Consider the following 17,155-nt stretch of genomic DNA (forward strand, 5'->3'; position numbering starts at 1 on the left):
ATAGGAGTCAGTCCTGAAGGGGTGGGGCCTCCCTACACTGATCCACGCCTGCTATACTTTCATTGGTCTTCATATTATAGGAGTCAGTCCTGAAGGGGTGGGGCCTCCGTGCACTGATCCACGCCTGCTATACTTTCATTGGTCCTCTTATATTATAGGCTAAATATTTTTTTTGAACCTACCCTAAAATATTTTCCTTGGAGTCCATTGAGGGACGGAGGAATTCATCCACAGTTGGGTTATAGTGCTGTCTACAGGAGATGTGGATACCGGCAAACATTAAAGTTGTAAGCCAGCCTTGGCATAACACCCCCTGTGCCCAGCAGGACACAGGGCCAGCAAAAAACACAGAAGGGTGGGACATTCCAAGAAATGGATTTTAAGGTAGGTACAAGAATCATCCATTGATGAGCACAGGAATTCAGAAGCAGCCGGGATGTCCAAGAGCAGTCCAGTTGGGGGGTCAGCAGTAGCCACTGACAGAACTAAGAAGGGACCAGGAGCTCTCTGTAACACATGACTACCAGGAGGACCAAATCTGAACTAGCTGAGGAGAAGTCCCTGCCAAGCACCAACGGAGGCCACAGAGGACCAACCTGATGCTCAGACCAGGACCAAGTTTAATGACTCCCTCCGAAGGAGCACTGAGTTCTCACCAGTACAAGAAACCACCAAAACTGGTAGAACAAACACCAATGTAAGGGACATCTTCCTGAAGACCCCCCTCCCCCCAATGGACTTAGCAGGGGTTCCCTGAGACCTGGAAATTATTTCAAGGGTTCCTATGGGGGTCAAAAGGTTGAGAAAGGCTGATATAATCAAAAAGACTCCTGAGACTGGGAGCAACCCCGGGGTGCCAACCCTGAAGCCAGCGGGGCTCAGGGGGCACCCTAACAACCATAGGAGGGTGTGAAGGCATACTGTGACCCCAGACTGATTCACCTAAACACCTACACAGTAGGAGAAGCAAGAAGTTTGACTTTTGTTTCAGAAGAGCTGAAGAGAAGGCATCCAACCCCAGCTGGGTGGTGGATGGGGCATACGGGGGCTGGTTTACAACTTTTTCTAAGGTCTCCACCTCCTGCAAGCAGCAGTGTCACCCGACTGTTCTGAATTCCTGTGTCCCTCAATGGATGATGGAGAGATTTTATTTCTATCTAAGTATGGGATCCCTCCCTCCACCTGGACAGGCAGCAGCATGGTGGGGGCTGGGGGGGGCACACATTGCTATATTCGCACCGTGTTGATGCGTAGCGGTTGTACATTCTTGCCGTTGGCGTGGCTCTGCCCAGGGCTGAAATATGAACACAGTCTTCCGGGGAATTTCTCCCGGAAGGTGTATAGCCAGGACATGTCGTCGGCATTGTAGAAGATGAGGAGACCCTTATCATAGTCCAGATAGACCCCAACTTTCTCTAACTTGCTCTTGACGTTGAGTCGGGTCCAGGGCTCAGTGCAGGCGCTGTACCGGTTCCCATCATGCATCACGATGCAGTAGAAGCCTTTTCCGGGCTGGATCTGGATACTTCCCTTGCGGCTCACGGCTTCATGAGCCAGTCCAATCATCCACTGCGTCTTATCGGAGACGACCACCTCCCAGTAATGGACGCCTCCATCGAAGACCTGCGAGCCCAACACCGACACCTCCACGTCAAAGCGCTTCGGAGAGTCCTGCAGCGGCTGAGGGTGCAAGTTACCGTACGCCACGATTGTACAGTCATCCGATAGGATCAGGCGCTGGTGGGCGGTCACCGGGTCCAACGTCAACGCTGCGGGCACTGAGGAGAACATAAAAGATTTAGGGGACATCCCGTTACTGGGGGAAAGGAGGAGGTGAATGAGATGTGAATCCCGCTACGGGGGGAAAGGAGGAGGTGAATGAGATGTGAATCCCGCTACTGGGGGAAAGGAGGAGGTGAATGAGATGTGAATCCCTGCTACTGGGGGAAAGGAGGAGGTGAATGAGATGTGAATCCCTGCTACTGGGGGAAAGGAGGAGGTGAATGAGATGTGAATCCCGCTACTGGGGGAAAGGAGGAGGTGAATGAGATGTGAATCCCGCTACCGGAGGAAAGGAGGAGGTGAATGAGATGTGAATCCCGCTACCGGGGGAAAGGAGGAGGTGAATGAGATGTGAATCCCGCTACCGGGGGAAAGGAGGAGGTGAATGAGATGTGAATCCCGCTACTGGGGGAAAGGAGGAGGTGAATGAGATGTGAATACCTGCTACTGGGGGAAATGAAGTGAATGAGATGTGAATCCCGCTACTGGGGGAAAGGAGGTGGTGAATGAGCTTTGAATCCCGCTACCGGGGGAAAGGAGGAGGTGAATGAGATGTGAATCCCGCTACCGGGGGAAAGGAGGAGGTGAATGAGATGTGAATCCCGCTACCGGGGGAAAGGAGGAGGTGAATGAGATGTGAATCCCGCTACTGGGGGAAAGGAGGAGGTGAATGAGATGTGAATACCTGCTACTGGGGGAAATGAAGTGAATGAGATGTGAATCCCGCTACTGGGGGAAAGGAGGTGGTGAATGAGCTTTGAATCCCGCTACCGGGGGAAAGGAGGAGGTGAATGAGATGTGAATCCCGCTACCGGGGAAAGGAGGAGGTGAATGAGATGTGAATCCCACTACTGGGGGAAAGGAGGTGGTGAATGAGCTTTGAATCCCGCTACCGGGGGAAAGGAGGAGGTGAATGAGATGTGAATCCCGCTACTGGGGAAATGAGGAGGTGAATGTGATGTGAATCCCGCTACTGGGGAAAGGAGGAGGTGAATGTGATGTGAATCCCGCTACAGGGGGAAAGGGGGAGGCGAATGAGATGTGAATCCCTGCTACTGGGGGAAATGAGGAGGTGAATGAGATGTGAATCCTGCTACAGGAGGAAAGGGGGAGGTGAATGAGCTGTGAATCCCGCTACAGGGGGAAAGGAGGAGGTGAATGAGATGTGAATCCCGCTACTGGGGGAAAGGAGGTGGTAAATGAGCTTTGAATCCCACTACTGGGGAAAGGAGGTGGTGAATGAGCTTTGAATCCCACTACTGGGGAAAGGAGGTGGTGAATGAGATGTGAATCCTGCTGCAGGGGGGGAAGGAGGAGGTGAATGAGCTGTGAACCCTGCTACTACAAGGACAGAGGAGGAGGTGAATGAGCTGTGAATCCCAGTATAAGGACAGAGAGGGAGGTGAATGAGCTGTGACTCTCGCTACTAGGACAGAAAATTAGGTGAATGAGCTGTGAACCCCGCTACTACAAGGACAGAGGGGGAGGTGAATGAGCTGTGAATCCCGGTATAAGGACAGAGGGGGAGGTGAATGAGCTGTAAATCCCAGTATAAGGACAGAGGGGGAGGTGAATGAGCTGTGAATCCCGGTATTAGGACAGAGGGGGAGGTGAATGAGCTGTGAATACCGGTATAAGGTCAGAGGGGGAGGTGAATGAGATGTGAATCCCGGTATAAGGACAGAGGGGGAGGTGAATGAGCTGTGAATCCCAGTATAAGGACAGAGGGGGTTGGTGAATGAGCTGTGAATCCCGGTATAAGGACAGAGGGGGAGGTGAATGAGCTGTGAATCCCGGTAGAAGGACAGAGGGGGGAGGTGAATGAGCTGTGAATCCCGCTACAAGGATGGAGAATGAGGTGAATGATTAGTGAATCCCGGTATAAGGACAGAGGGGGAGGTGAATGAGCTGTGAATCCCGCTACAAGGATGGAGAATGAGGTGAATGATTAGTGAATCCCGGTATAAGGACAGAGGGGGAGGTGAATGAGCTGTGAATCCCGCTACAAGGACGGAGAATGAGGTGAATGAGCTGTGAATCCCGCTACAAGGACGGAGAATGAGGTGAATGAGCTGTGAATCCCGGTATAAGGACAGAAGGATTCTCCTGAGGTCGGTGCCATGAATAGGACAATGTACAGAATTCAGGTAGGAAAGACGCGGAGACTTTTCAGCCCCCACTGTTTTTGGTCGGTTTCTATTGTTCTCTACGGAAACAAGTATTTCCTGGACAGTACCCGCTGGGGAGACGTTCACTCCCTTCCAGGCCAGTCAGATACACTGCCAGGATTTTATCTCTCCTTACCCGCTCCTGTCCTACAGATAAATGATGTGGCTAAGTCACTACACTTCATACAAACCATTAAAATGAGTGCCAAGTACTGGAGTCCGCCTTTACTTTGATGACGGAAGAAGAAATACTGAACCCGGACATTGCCTGAAACACACAGACTCCCCTACTGGTATGTGACCCAGCACCACATTCCCAGCGCAGCAAACCTGAGGACAATGCCAGAGATGCCAGACCGTGTGAATGCCGGGACATTGATGTTCATCACCTCTACTTTTCCTGTTTTTGTGTCTGAAGAGTGGAGGGAAGGACAGGCACGACCCCCGGCGAGAGGGAAGGACAGGCACGACCCCCGGCGAGAGGGAAGGACAGGCACGACCCCCGGCGGGAGGGAAGGACAGGCATGACCCCTGGGAGAGGGAAGGACAGGCACGACCCCCGGCGAGAGGAAAGGACAGGCACGACCCCCGGCGAGAGGGAAGGACAGGCACGACCCCCGGCGGGAGGGAAGGACAGGCACGACCCCCGGCGGGAGGGAAGGACAGGCACGACCCCTGGGAGAGGGAAGGACAGGCACGACCCCCGGCGAGAGGGAAGGACAGGCACGACCCCCGGCGGGAGGGAAGGACAGGCACGACCCCCGGCGAGAGGGAAGGACAGGCACGACCCCCGGCGAGAGGGAAGGACAGGCACGACCCCCGGCGGGAGGGAAGGACAGGCACGACCCCCGGCGGGAGGGAAGGACAGGCACGACCCCCGGCGGGAGGGAAGGACAGGCACGACCCCTGGGAGAGGGAAGGACAGGCACGACCCCCGGCGAGGGGGGTGGGGAGGGTAAGGACAGGCAAGACCCCCTGGGAGCGGGAAGGACAGGCACGGCCCCTGGGAGAGGGAAGGACAGGCACGGCCCCTGGGAGAGGGAAGGACAGGCACGGCCCCTGGGAGAGGGAAGGACAGGCACGGCCCCTGGGAGAGGGAAGGACAGGCACGGCCCCCAGCGAGGGGGGGGGGGGGGAAGGACAGGCACGACCTCCTGGGAGAGGGAAGGACAGGCTCTACCCCCGGCGGGAGGAAAGGACAGGCACGACCCCCCGGCGGGAGGGAAGGACAGGCACGACCCCCTGGAGGATGAGGGAAGGACAGGCACGACCCCCTGGAGGAGGAGGGAAGGACAGGCACGACCCCCTGGAGGAGGAGGGAAGGACAGGCACGACCCCCTGGAGGAGGAGGGAAGGACAGACACAACCCCCGGTGGGAGGGAAGGACAGGCATGACCCCGACAGGCACGACCCCCTGGGAGAGGGAAGGACAGGCACGACCCCCGGCGAGAGGGAAGGACAGGCACGACCCGCGGCGAGAGGGAAGGACAGGCACGACCCCCTGGAGGAGGAGGGAAGGACAGGCACGACCCCCTGGAGGAGGAGGGAAGGACAGGCAAGACCCCCGGCGGGAGGGAAGGACAGGCATGACCCCAACAGGCACAACCCCCTGGGAGAGGGAAGGACAGGCACGACCCCCCATGGGAGGGAAGGACAGGCTCGACCCCCGCGGGAGGGGGGGGGGGTGGTGGTGAGGGAAGGACAGGCATGACCACCTGGGAGAGGGAAGGACAGGCACGACCCCCGGCGGGAGGGAAGGACAGGCATGACCCCAACAGGCACAACCCCCTGGGAGAGGGAAGGACAGGCACGACCCCCCGTGGGAGGGAAGGACAGGCTCGACCCCCGCGGGAGGGGGGGGGGGGGTGGTGGTGAGGGAAGGACAGGCATGACCACCTGGGAGAGGGAAGGACAGGCACGACCCCCGGCGGGAGGGAAGGACAGGCATGACCCCCGGCGGGAGGGAAGGAGGTGGGAGCGCTGGGGATGGAGCTGCTCACTGGGGAGGAAGCATTGTGTGTCTGAAGTCAGATCTATGCCTGCTGTACACAGGGCCTCCCTCTATGTATTCAGTAATCTATATAAACAGAAACTTGTCACCTGCCAGGCCCAGCCTGATTCTCCCCTAGGCAGGAGCCTCGTCGCCCTCACACACCTGTCACACCCAAACTTTCTCCTGACATAAATCAGACACACCTGGTGACAGCGAGTAGAAAAACCACCCCGGCCACAACTCTGCCGTCACCCGTCCTCTGCCTTAACCCGTTCTCTGCCCCTCACCCGTCTCCTCTGACCTTAACCCGTTCTCTGCCCCTCACCCGTCTCCTCTGACCTTAACCCGTTCTCTGCCCCTCACCCGTCTCCTCTGACCTTAACCCGTCCTCTGACCCTCACCCGTCTCCTCTGACCTTAACCCGTCCTCTGACCCTCACCCGTCTCCTCTGACCTTAACCCGTTCTCTGCCCCTCACCCGTCTCCTATGACCTTAACCCGTCCTCTGACCTTAACCCGTCCTCTGACCCTCACCCGTCCTTTGCCCTTCACCCGTCCTCTGACCCTCACCCGTCCTTCTGCATTAGGACTGAATCTGTCGGGAGTTAACACATCTGTACAGAACTTGGACTTCCCCGGAGGGGAGGAGTCTGTACAGACCCTGGACTGTCCCCCGGGGGGAGGAGTCTGCACAAACCCTGGACTGTCCCTGGAGGGGAGGAGTCTGTACAGAACCTGGACTGTCCCTGGAGGGGAGGAGTCTGTACAGAACCTGGACTGTCCCCGGAGGGGAGGAGTCTGTACAGAACCTGGACTGTCCCCGGAGGGGAGGAGTCTGTACAGAACCTGGACTGTCCCCGGAGGGGAGGAGTCTGTACAGAACCTGGACTGTCCCCAGGGGGAAGATTCTGTACAGAATCTGGACTGTCCCCGGAGGGGGGGGGGAGGAGTCTGTACTGCACCCACAGTCTCCCTTGTCTGTCTGTGGGGTGCAGTCTCCTTTCTCTAGCTGCACTTCTCTGGCTGAATACAAAGTGATCCCCGCTGTGAGTCGGATTTGTTGCTGACATTAACCACTTCATGACCAGGACATTTCTTGCTATTCAGCACTGTACTACTTTAACTTGTAATTGCGCGGTCATGCAACACATTTATATAATTTTTTTTAAGAAAAATAGAGCTTTTGGTGGTATTTGATCACCTCTTCAGTTTATTTTTAATTATATAAAACGCAAAAAGACAGAAAATTTTGAAAAAAAAAAAAAAGTTATTTTCTACTTTGATATAAAAAATATCCAATAAAATTACATTTTGGCCAAAAATTATTCTTCTACATTTCTTTGTTAAAAAAAAATCCCAATTTACATATATTGATTGGTTTGTATGACAGTTATACTGAAAATCGATCATTCCTGATGTATTGATGGCAATTTTCATTTCTTGAGGCCCGAAAATGGCAGATGGTACAAAATTACAAATACCCCCAAATCACCCTTTTTTGGAAAGTAGAAAGTCCAAGGTAATTAGGAAAAAGGCGTTTTGTTTTAAAGTTGCAATTTTTTTTTTTTTTTTACATTTTTTAAGAAAATTAAGAAATTAAATTTTTTTACATTTTTTTTCACATCCTGTCACCAGTGCAGCGTCATCATATGACTGGCGTGGCGGGGATCAGGGACACTGACGTGACAAGATGTAAAGAATAAATAAATACAAAATAAATTAATTATTCAATTTTTAAAACTTTAAGGCCCCGTTCACACTGGGGTGACGCTACTTCCCGGGGTGACCTCCAAGGTCGCGGCGCGCTGCTCGCACCGCGACCTCGGAGCGGCCGGCACGGACTTCATAACATTGAAGTCTATGCAGGTCGCTCCGGGTCGCCCCAAAGAAGCTCCGGACCCTTTATCTAAGTCGGAGCGACTTGTGTCGCTCCTATTAGAACGGGTCCATAGCTTCTCTATGGAAGGCGACCTACGGCGACCTGTCAGGTCGCCCCAGTGTGAACGGGGGCTAAGTTTATTTTCCTTTTAGCTTTTTTTGTTTTTTAATACATACATTAGAGTGTCAGTGTCACCATAGTAACACTGTACTACTCTGAGGGGGGGGGGGGGGGGGGTGATCAGGGATTTTTTATTTTTTACACTTTGATTGCTGTTACAATGATGATCGTTTTGAACGGTCATTAATGGGTTACATTCATAACAGCTGTGATTACTAGTGATCTGTGATTGTCTCTCAGCAATCACATGGTGCAGGGTGTTGTGATTAGCCCAGGTACCATGTGATAGCTGTGAGCCAATCACAACATTACTCAATAGGAAATGCAGCTGTTATTAAATTAGCGATCACATGATCTCCCAGCTGCCGAAATCGGCCAGGATCCACAATCTGCTGTATCTGGTGGACACAGCGGTTGTGGAAGCAGCGTGCCGCGCACCCCTAAACCGGAACAGGCTGGATGACATACATGCATGTGTACTGTGGGCGGACGGGCAGGCAACTCTGGGCGGACGGGCAGGCAACTCTGGGCGGACGGGCAGGCAACTCTGGGCGGACGGGCAGGCAACTCTGGGCGGACGGGCAGGCAACTCTGGGCGGACGGCAGGCAACTCTGGGCGGACGGCAGGGAAATCTGGGCGGACGGCAGGCAACTCTGGGCGGACGGCAGGCAACTCTGGGCGGACGGCAGGCAACTCTGGGCGGACGGCAGGCAACTCTGGGCGGACGGCAGGCAACTCTGGGCGGACGGCAGGGCAACTCTGGGCGGACGGCAGGGCAACTCTGGGCGGACGGCAGGGCAACTCTGGGCGGACGGCAGGGCAACTCTGGGCGGACGGCAGGGCAACTCTGGGCGGACGGCAGGCAACTCTGGGCGGACGGCAGGCAACTCTGGGCGGACGGCAGGCAATGACCTCTGGGCAGTCTGGGCGGTTGGCAATGACCTCTGGGCGGTCTGAACTGTTCTATATTTCCAGCACACCCGGGAACTTCCCTTTGATTTTTTGTGCATATTGTCCCCATTCTAGGAAAAGTAGGAATATGCTGCCCTCCCCCTCTCCCTCCCCACTGAGGGGGGAGGGGACTCACTCCAGGTACAATTAGACAAAATAAAACTGATTGGCTATACCGCCTATTCATCATCGTGGCTGTTCCGAGTAGCCCCTCCCACAATGCTCGCCCATTTAGAGACAAGGAAGGGAAGGTCTTATTACCCGGGTGGATGTCCTGGAAGAGCGACTTCCAGATGGTGTACTGCAGGGGCCCCATATACTTGGAGGTGGGGAAGTCTTCGTAGGTCAGATTGGTTTCGTGAATCTTCCCCTTTAACCTGGAGAGGGAGGAGAAAAAAGGAACGGGGTCAATAAATACGATTTACAGATCGGCCAATCACAGCAAGAGCCAAGCCGCGGAGGGAGCAATCGTTTCCTCTACACACGGCCTGAGATATTCATTAAAGAGGAACTCCTGCCCAAACTGTATTTTTTCCACGAACAGTAGAAAACCCCTGAGGAGTGGGACTTTAAACGGCAAGAACCAGGACTTGAGTATGAAAGTAAAAAAGTTTTATTACAAATATTACAAAAGATGAATTGACAAAGACAAAAATAACATGTATCATAAAAACATGGTCATAAATACGTCTTGGAACCGAGAGAGTCTGAGATGTCTGGACCGGACTAGACGCGTTTCGGTCAAATTGCCTTTCTCGATAGTCCAGGAAACACCAGAGCTCAGACAGATATGCAGGACCTCTGTAGAATCCAGAACGGAAGACCAAGTGGATGGATCTTAACGGGTTAAGAAAAAACCTTCAGGTATCTTTGACCATAAGTAATATGTGCCAAATTGGCTGGGTCTATATAGATAGACCTGAAATGATATATATGTACGGGCTTCAAAACCGCCATTATTCAACTGAACAGGGCTGTATAGGGACCAAGTGCTGAATACGCCCAGCACTATAAATATCTGGAGATATCCCTACTCTATTCCAACTCTACAGACGACCTGTGTTTTTGACCCCGTTTTGGAGATCCTCGTGGGAATTTTGATCGGGGGGCTCTTTCACTGTCACCTGTGAAGTTATTACCTATTTATACTTTAATCTGGTTTATAACCATCTAACTTCCCTTTTGAAGCCCGTACATATATATCATTTCAGGTCTATCTATATAGACCCAGCCAATTTGGCACATATTACTTACGGTCAAAGATACCTGAAGGTTTTTTCTTAACCCGTTAAGATCCATCCACTTGGTCTTCCGTCCTGGAATCTACAGAGGTCCTGCATATCTGTCTGAGCTCTGGTGTTTCCTGGACTATCGAGAAAGGCAATCTGACCGAAACGCGTCTAGTCCGGTCCAGACATCTCAGACTCTCTCGGTTCCAAGACGTATTTATGACCATGTTTTTATGATACATGTTATTTTTGTCTTTGTCAATTCATCTTTTGTAATATTTGTAATAAAACTTTTTTACTTTCATACTCAAGTCCTGGTTCTTGCCGTTTAAAGTCCCACTCCTCAGGGGTTTTCTACTGTTCAATATTCATTAGGGATGTTGGCAAGATTCCAGGTTAAAACACAGACTCCGAATTAATCTTTCCCGTATTTTTTCCACGGGGAAATCACTCCTCACTTCCTGTGTTGTCACGGAGATAGAAAATATGGGAAATCCCATCAGTGGGGACATCAAACTGCATGTAAAATAATCAGCAGATGCTTTAACCCCTCCCCCACTACGTCCAACACCAAACAAAGAGAAAAGGTGGAAAAAATAATCTGTGATCTATAAAGTGTGATCTATAGTGGGGGGTCTATGAGTGATCTGAGGTGGGGGATCTATGGTGAGTGGTCTATGGTGGGCGATCCATGGTGGGTGGTCTACAGTGGGTGATCCATAGTGGGTGATCTATAGTGGTTGATCAATAGTGGATGGTCTATAGTGGTTGGTCTATAGTTGGTGGTCTACAGTGGGTGATCCATAGTTGGGGGTCTATAGTTAGTGATCCATAGTGAGTGATCTATAGTGGTTGGTCTATAGTGAGGGATCTATAGTGAGTGGTCTATAGTGAGTGATTCATAGTGAGTGATCTACAGTGGGGGATCTATGGTGGGCAGGGGGGTCTATAAAGTGGGTGATCTATAGTTGAATTATAAAGTGTTGGATCTATAGTGGGTGATCTATAGTGGTAGTCTATAGTGGGTGATCTATAGTGGGGGTCTATAGTGGGGGGTCTATGGTGGGTGATCTATAGTGAGTGGTCTATGGTGGGTGATCTATAGTTGATGAATTATAACGTGTGGGATCTATAAAGTGTGATCTATAGTTGGTGATCTATGGTGTGGGATCTGCACACCTGAAGCCATCATGGCAATTGAATTATTTTTGGACGGTTGCTATGGGTTTCTGCTCCCCCCTCCCCCATATAGGTACCTCTCAGACAGCGATGAGATCCCTGCCAGGAAGTTGTGTTTGTCGCCCTCCGCCAGGCGCTCCTGCAGGATTTGCACCCCTTCCTGCACCTTTCGCAGTTGCTGGCTGTAGCGTTGGACCTTGTGTTCGATGTCGGTCAGGGTGCGGGCCGTGTCAGACTCCAGCTCCTCCAGCATGGCCTTCTGGCGCTCTCGCAGCAGTCGGTGGAGGTGCTCGAAGGCCTCGCTGATGGTGGCACGCAGGCTCTTGGCAGAGGACTGGGGGGGGAGAAAACACAGGGTGAGTGACACATCCCCGCCACCTGGACTGCAGGTAAAGAGAAGCGGTCATAGCAGGAGACGTCACTGACATGGATATGGCGTCAGACTGACGTCCTCCATCTTCATACTCCTCCCATCATTTTCCTGCCACAGCAGCTGTGCGGGGGTCTTATTAGGATTGTGATGTCAATACTCAGCATGCAGTAAAAGGCCCAGTCAGCCACGCCCCCTCTCTTCCTCTGCACTACGAGCTTATGTGGGGGGTGTGGCTGTTACTCAGCACTGCCAGCACAGGACAGGGCAGGAAGTTGCCTATTTTGGTTTCTTCATAGTCCTGTCCATTATGTTCGCTGACTGATCCCTGCTGGGAAATGCCTTCAAATCTTTATATATAATCATGTTCCCAGTCCTGACACTGCAGTGCTCTGTGCTGGCAGAGCTGAGTAACAGCCACACCCCCCGCACAGGCTTGTATTGCAGAGGAAGAAAGGGGGCGTGGCTGACTGATCCTCTTCCTGCATACTGATTACTGACTTGATGTTTATTATCAGACCCCCAGCACAATCAGATCCTGCCCCAGTGGACTGATGTGACCCTCACATGAGATCTGGCAGTTTAGGGGCCCCCAGGTGGGACACAATATCACCATGGAGATTCTCCAGCATGACCTGGAGGGTTCCTTATAAAACATAAGTGGAATGATATCTGGCTGGGTGCCGCTGCACACCCCGGGAGGAGACGCAGGATAGGCCGGGTACACAGAGATCTCTTCCATCGGCGTTCTCTTACCTTGGTCTCGGCCAGCTGACGCTTCAGTAGTTGGAGGGCCTCGGTGTGGCCCTTGGCGCTCTCCTGCAATGCCTGGAGCTGCTCCTTCAGTTCTCGCTGGAGGGAGACAATAGAGAGGTGAGCCGGATACCATCATCCTAAATACAATGTCTGCTCCCCTCTGAGAGGTTCTACCACATGGGGGGAGGGGGGTCCCGGGTCACACATATGCGATGCGGAAACCCTGCGAATCCACATCGCATTCAACTCGCAGGCAGTTCACATTGTTATATGCAAATCGCTGGGGGTGTCAATACAAAGTTACCCGAAAGTCACCCCCAGATCAGTTCGCATATCGCAGTGCCAACTGTCAGTTAGGACAAGAATCGGATCGCATTGGTGTGAACTCATGCAATCCAATTCTAGTGCGGACCAAAAAAGGGTCCTGTACTGTACGACTTTGGTCTGAATACGATGCGAATTCAGCCATACAATCTGTATAGCCATACATTGCATGTAATTTGCAGAGCAGTGCGCTCCCAATCACATGCGATGTCCGCCGACGCATATATGTGAACATAGCTCTGTCACGATCATGTAGCCAATAAGGATTCCAACACTAATACTGGAGTTGTCGGCTCTCCTTATTTCACGCAGCAAATAATCCCGTGGATCCCAGTCTGTATGGAGCTTGCAGTGTCACGTGACCCATCGTGTTTAGATTTAACCAATCAGAAATATACGGGGGGTTCTTGTGAAGGTCTGCTCCTGTGATGACATCACAAAGGAAGGAACACCCTATGACCTCAGAAAGCTGAACCCTGACCACTGAATGGGTGACAGGCTCACAGCGGATGGGGAGGCGCCGGGTAGAGTAGGAGCCTGGCTCAGAGCGGACAGAGGTGGCGGGTAGAGTAGGAGCCTGGCTCAGAGCGGACAGAGGTGGCGGGTAGAGTAGGAGCCTGGCTCAGAGCGGACAGAGGTGGCGGGTAGAGTAGGAGCCTGGCTCAGAGCGGACAGAGGTGGCGGGTAGAGTAGGAGCCTGGCTCAGAGCGGACAGAGAGGTGGCGGGTAGAGTAGGAGCCTGGCTCAGAGCGGACAGAGGTGGCGGGTAGAGTGGGAGCCTGGCTCAGAGTGGACAGAGGTGGCGGGTAGAGTGGGAGCCTGGCTCAGAGCGGACAGAGAGGTGGCGGGTAGAGTAGGAGCCTGGCTCAGAGCGGATGGGGAGGCGCCGGGTAGAGTAGGAGCCTGGCTCAGAGCGGACAGAGGTGGCGGGTAGAGTAGGAGCCTGGCTCAGAGCGGACAGAGGTGGCGGGTAGAGTAGGAGCCTGGCTCAGAGCGGACAGAGGTGGCGGGTAGAGTAGGAGCCTGGCTCAGAGCGGACAGAGAGGTGGCGGGTAGAGTAGGAGCCTGGCTCAGAGCGGACAGAGGTGGCGGGTAGAGTGGGAGCCTGGCTCAGAGCGGACAGAGGTGGCGGGTAGAGTGGGAGCCTGGCTCAGAGCGGACAGAGGTGGCGGGTAGAGTGGGAGCCTGGCTCAGAGCGGACAGAGAGGTGGCGGGTAGAGTAGGAGCCTGGCTCAGAGCGGACAGAGAGGTGGCCGGTAAAGTAGGAGCCTGGCTCAGAGCGGACAGAGAGGTGGCGGGTAGGGGAGGACCCAGGCTCAGAACGAAAGAGAGGTGGCAGATAGGGGAGGAGCCTGGCTCAGAGCGGACAGGGAAGTGGCGGGTAGGGGAGGAGCCTGGCTCAGAGCGGACAGGGAAGCTGCGGGTAGAGGAGGAGCCTGGCTCAGAGCGGACAGGGAAGCGACGGGTAGGGGAGGAGCCTGGCTCAAAGTGGACAAGGAAGAGGTGGGTAGGAGCCTGGCTCAGAGCAGACAGGGAAGTGGTGTGTAGGGGAGGAGCTGGCACAGAGCGGACAGGGAAGCGGTGGGTAGAGGAGGAGCCTGGCTCAGAGCGGACAGGGAAGTGGCGGGTAGGGAAAGAGCCTGACTCAGAGTGGACAGGGAAGCGGGCAGGTAGGGAAGGAGCCTAGTTTAGATCGGACAGGGAAGCGGTGGGTAAAGGAGGACCCTGGCTCAGAGCGGACAGGGAAGCGGTGGGTAGAGGAGGAACCTGGCTCAGAGCGGACAGGGAAGTGGTGGGTAGAGGAGGACCCTGGTGGACAGGGAAGCGACGGGTAGAGGAGGAGCCTGGCTCAGAGCGAACAGGGAAGTGACGGGTAGGGGAGGAGAGAACGAATCCCGTTCTATGAATGTGTATTAATCACAGCAGTAGTGACAGTTAGACGGCAGCCATGCACACCACACTGACAGTTACAGAGACAGGTGTCTTAGGGGAAGAGTTACTAAATCTGGTGCAGCTCTCCATACTAACCAATCAGCTTGCAAGTTTTATTGTCAAAGAATAATTGAAGAAGCTTGCTTTAGAAGCTGATTGGCTGCCATGCACAGCTGCACCAGATTCTTAGTGCGCCAGTTTTAGTATATCTCTCAAATTGACTCGGCAAGAGTCCGCCACCAACACACCAGCTGCCAGTCAGAGTGCATTGCAGAGGATTAGTGGTACACACAGCAGGGTTACAGCACTACTCTCAGGACTTGTGATGTCAGTACATGCTGCCAACACTCAGCACCTCTCTATAGAGACACATACCCGCCCGCCGCCACTGGATGGCGATCACTGGAGCGTTCCGGAACGTTCTACACAGGATGGAAGACCAGAAATTACAAACGCGGCCGAAATATCGACTGAAAAGGGTGTTATCAGCATTTTACCGATAGAGAAAAAGGCGGCGATAACGCACGCAATTTTATTTATGGCGTGTTTCATAGGTCACGTGATTGTAAAACGTAACACAGGTGGGTGAAGCTCCATTCACACCGGAGCATTCCGGAATTGCACGCAGAATTATGGCGAAATGCGGGACATCTCATTATTTGTGTTTTGCCGCAATACCGGAACGCCCAGGTGTGAACGGAGCCTTATTGATGCGTTCTTGCTGCGATTTCAATGGGGAGGTGCGGATTTTAAAGGACTAAAAATGCAGCAAGATTGCGATTTACATTAAAATTAATCAAAGCGTCTTTCCTGAGCTTTCCTAAATGTGTGATAAATTCATTATATTAATTATAAAGTGGAATATGATACAATTCTATAGAAATATATTTTTTGAAATCGGTGATTTTCGGTATCAGCCGAGAAAATCTTAAATTTACCAAAATTTCCATTCAGTGCGACTCCACCGCAAATCTGAGACAATTTAAAGGGAACCCGTCATGTGAGACGCACATCGGCTGCCATTGCTGATCCTTTCCTCTCAGTACATTCTGATACCGAAACATGCGCACAGATACAAACTTCACACTTTTCTCTGACTTATTTGTATTGTATGCCGGTCCCGGGTCTGTGGCTGACACAGACAGGCTCCGTGCTGACCCAGCTCCCCCTCTGCACTGACATGCTATTCTCATTGTATGGCTTCCTGACAACTACATAAATCCTGGGCCCGTGCTGACCCAGCTTCCCCTCCACACTCACTGACAGAACATGGAGATGGAGATTAGGCTCCTCCCCTCCACACTCCCCCCTACCCACTCTGAGATTAGGCCCCCCCTACCCACTCTGAGATTAGGCCCCCCCCCTACCCACTCTGAGATTAGGCCCCCCCTACCCACTCTGAGATTAGACCCCACATTCACTCTGAGATTAGGCCCCTCCATTCACTCTGAGATAATCCCCCCCCCCCATCTGAGATTTGGCTCCTCCCCACTCTATATAGGAGTTGGGCTCAAAGCCCTCGGTTTGGGTCTGCAGCATAACATAGGATGTGGCGGGCCGCTTGCTCACCTGCAGTTCCTCGAAGGCCTCATCCACGTTGGTGACCTGGTGTTGCTCGTGCAGGGAGGGCTCGTCACAGAAGAAGCAGACCACGGCTCTGTCGGTCAGGCAGAAGAGCTTCACCTTGTCGTGATCCTTGCAGGGGAAGGAGCTGCGCTGGGCGCTAAGGATGGCGTCCAGCGGGAAGGCCGAGTACCTTTCCACGATATTGGAGAGCTTCAGGCTGGGGGACAGGGTGGGCTCACAGAAGGTTCTCCGGCACTCTGGACAGTCCAGGGGACCCCCGTGCTTCTGGCGGCTCCAATGCTCCGTGATGCATTTACGGCAAAAATAATGTTCACAGCCAAAGCTCACCGGGTCCTGGTAGATGCTGAGACAGATGGAGCACAGCAACTCGTCCTTCAGACAGCACGCCATTCCGGAGACCGGAGGAGACCGCACCGCGAGACACCTGATCCACCGACAGGGAGAGACCGCGTTCCACCTCACACGTCCTACCCACAGAGAAACACCAACCCAAAATGTCACACTATCATTATACATGTATATAGCTCTGACATATACTGCAGTGCTGTACAGAGATCACTGAGCCAGTCACATCAGTCTCTGTATCCAAGGAGCTTACACTCTAATGTCCCCTCCCCCACAGTCACATGATATTAGAATGAGCTGTCTCTATGAAAAAAATTGGATTTTTGACTTACCGTAAAATCCATTTCTCTGATGTTCATTGATGGACACAGCTTCTAATCTTCGGAACAATTGTGTTATACTGCCCCCTACAGGAGTAGGACACTAGGCAGAAAAAAAGTCTGGCTACGCCTATGGGCGGTTCCAGGGGGTATACTGGATACTGGATATATAAGGAGCACTCTGGCCAAGACCGAGTCTACAAACAGACCCAGATAGTCC

At 53.1% G+C, this 17,155-nt stretch overlaps 1 protein-coding gene across 1 annotated transcript; it reads right to left on the bottom strand.

Annotated features, from left to right (window-relative positions):
• Positions 1-830: 830 nt before the first annotated feature.
• LOC309568266 (E3 ubiquitin-protein ligase TRIM62) lies at positions 831-16,717 on the bottom strand. The gene is made up of 5 exons (XM_082273935.1): positions 16,253-16,717; positions 12,428-12,523; positions 11,379-11,635; positions 9,155-9,270; positions 831-1,778 (listed from the first exon to the last, which is right to left on the bottom strand). The coding sequence occupies exons 1-5, from the start codon at positions 16,658-16,660 to the stop codon at positions 1,228-1,230; spliced, it is 1,428 nt and encodes a 475-aa protein (XP_082130061.1). The 5' UTR covers positions 16,661-16,717; the 3' UTR covers positions 831-1,227.
• Positions 16,718-17,155: the final 438 nt, after the last annotated feature.

This window comes from Pelophylax lessonae (assembly GCF_965119305.1).
Source record: "Pelophylax lessonae genome assembly, chromosome: 12".
Classification (NCBI taxonomy): Eukaryota; Metazoa; Chordata; class Amphibia; order Anura; family Ranidae; genus Pelophylax; species Pelophylax lessonae.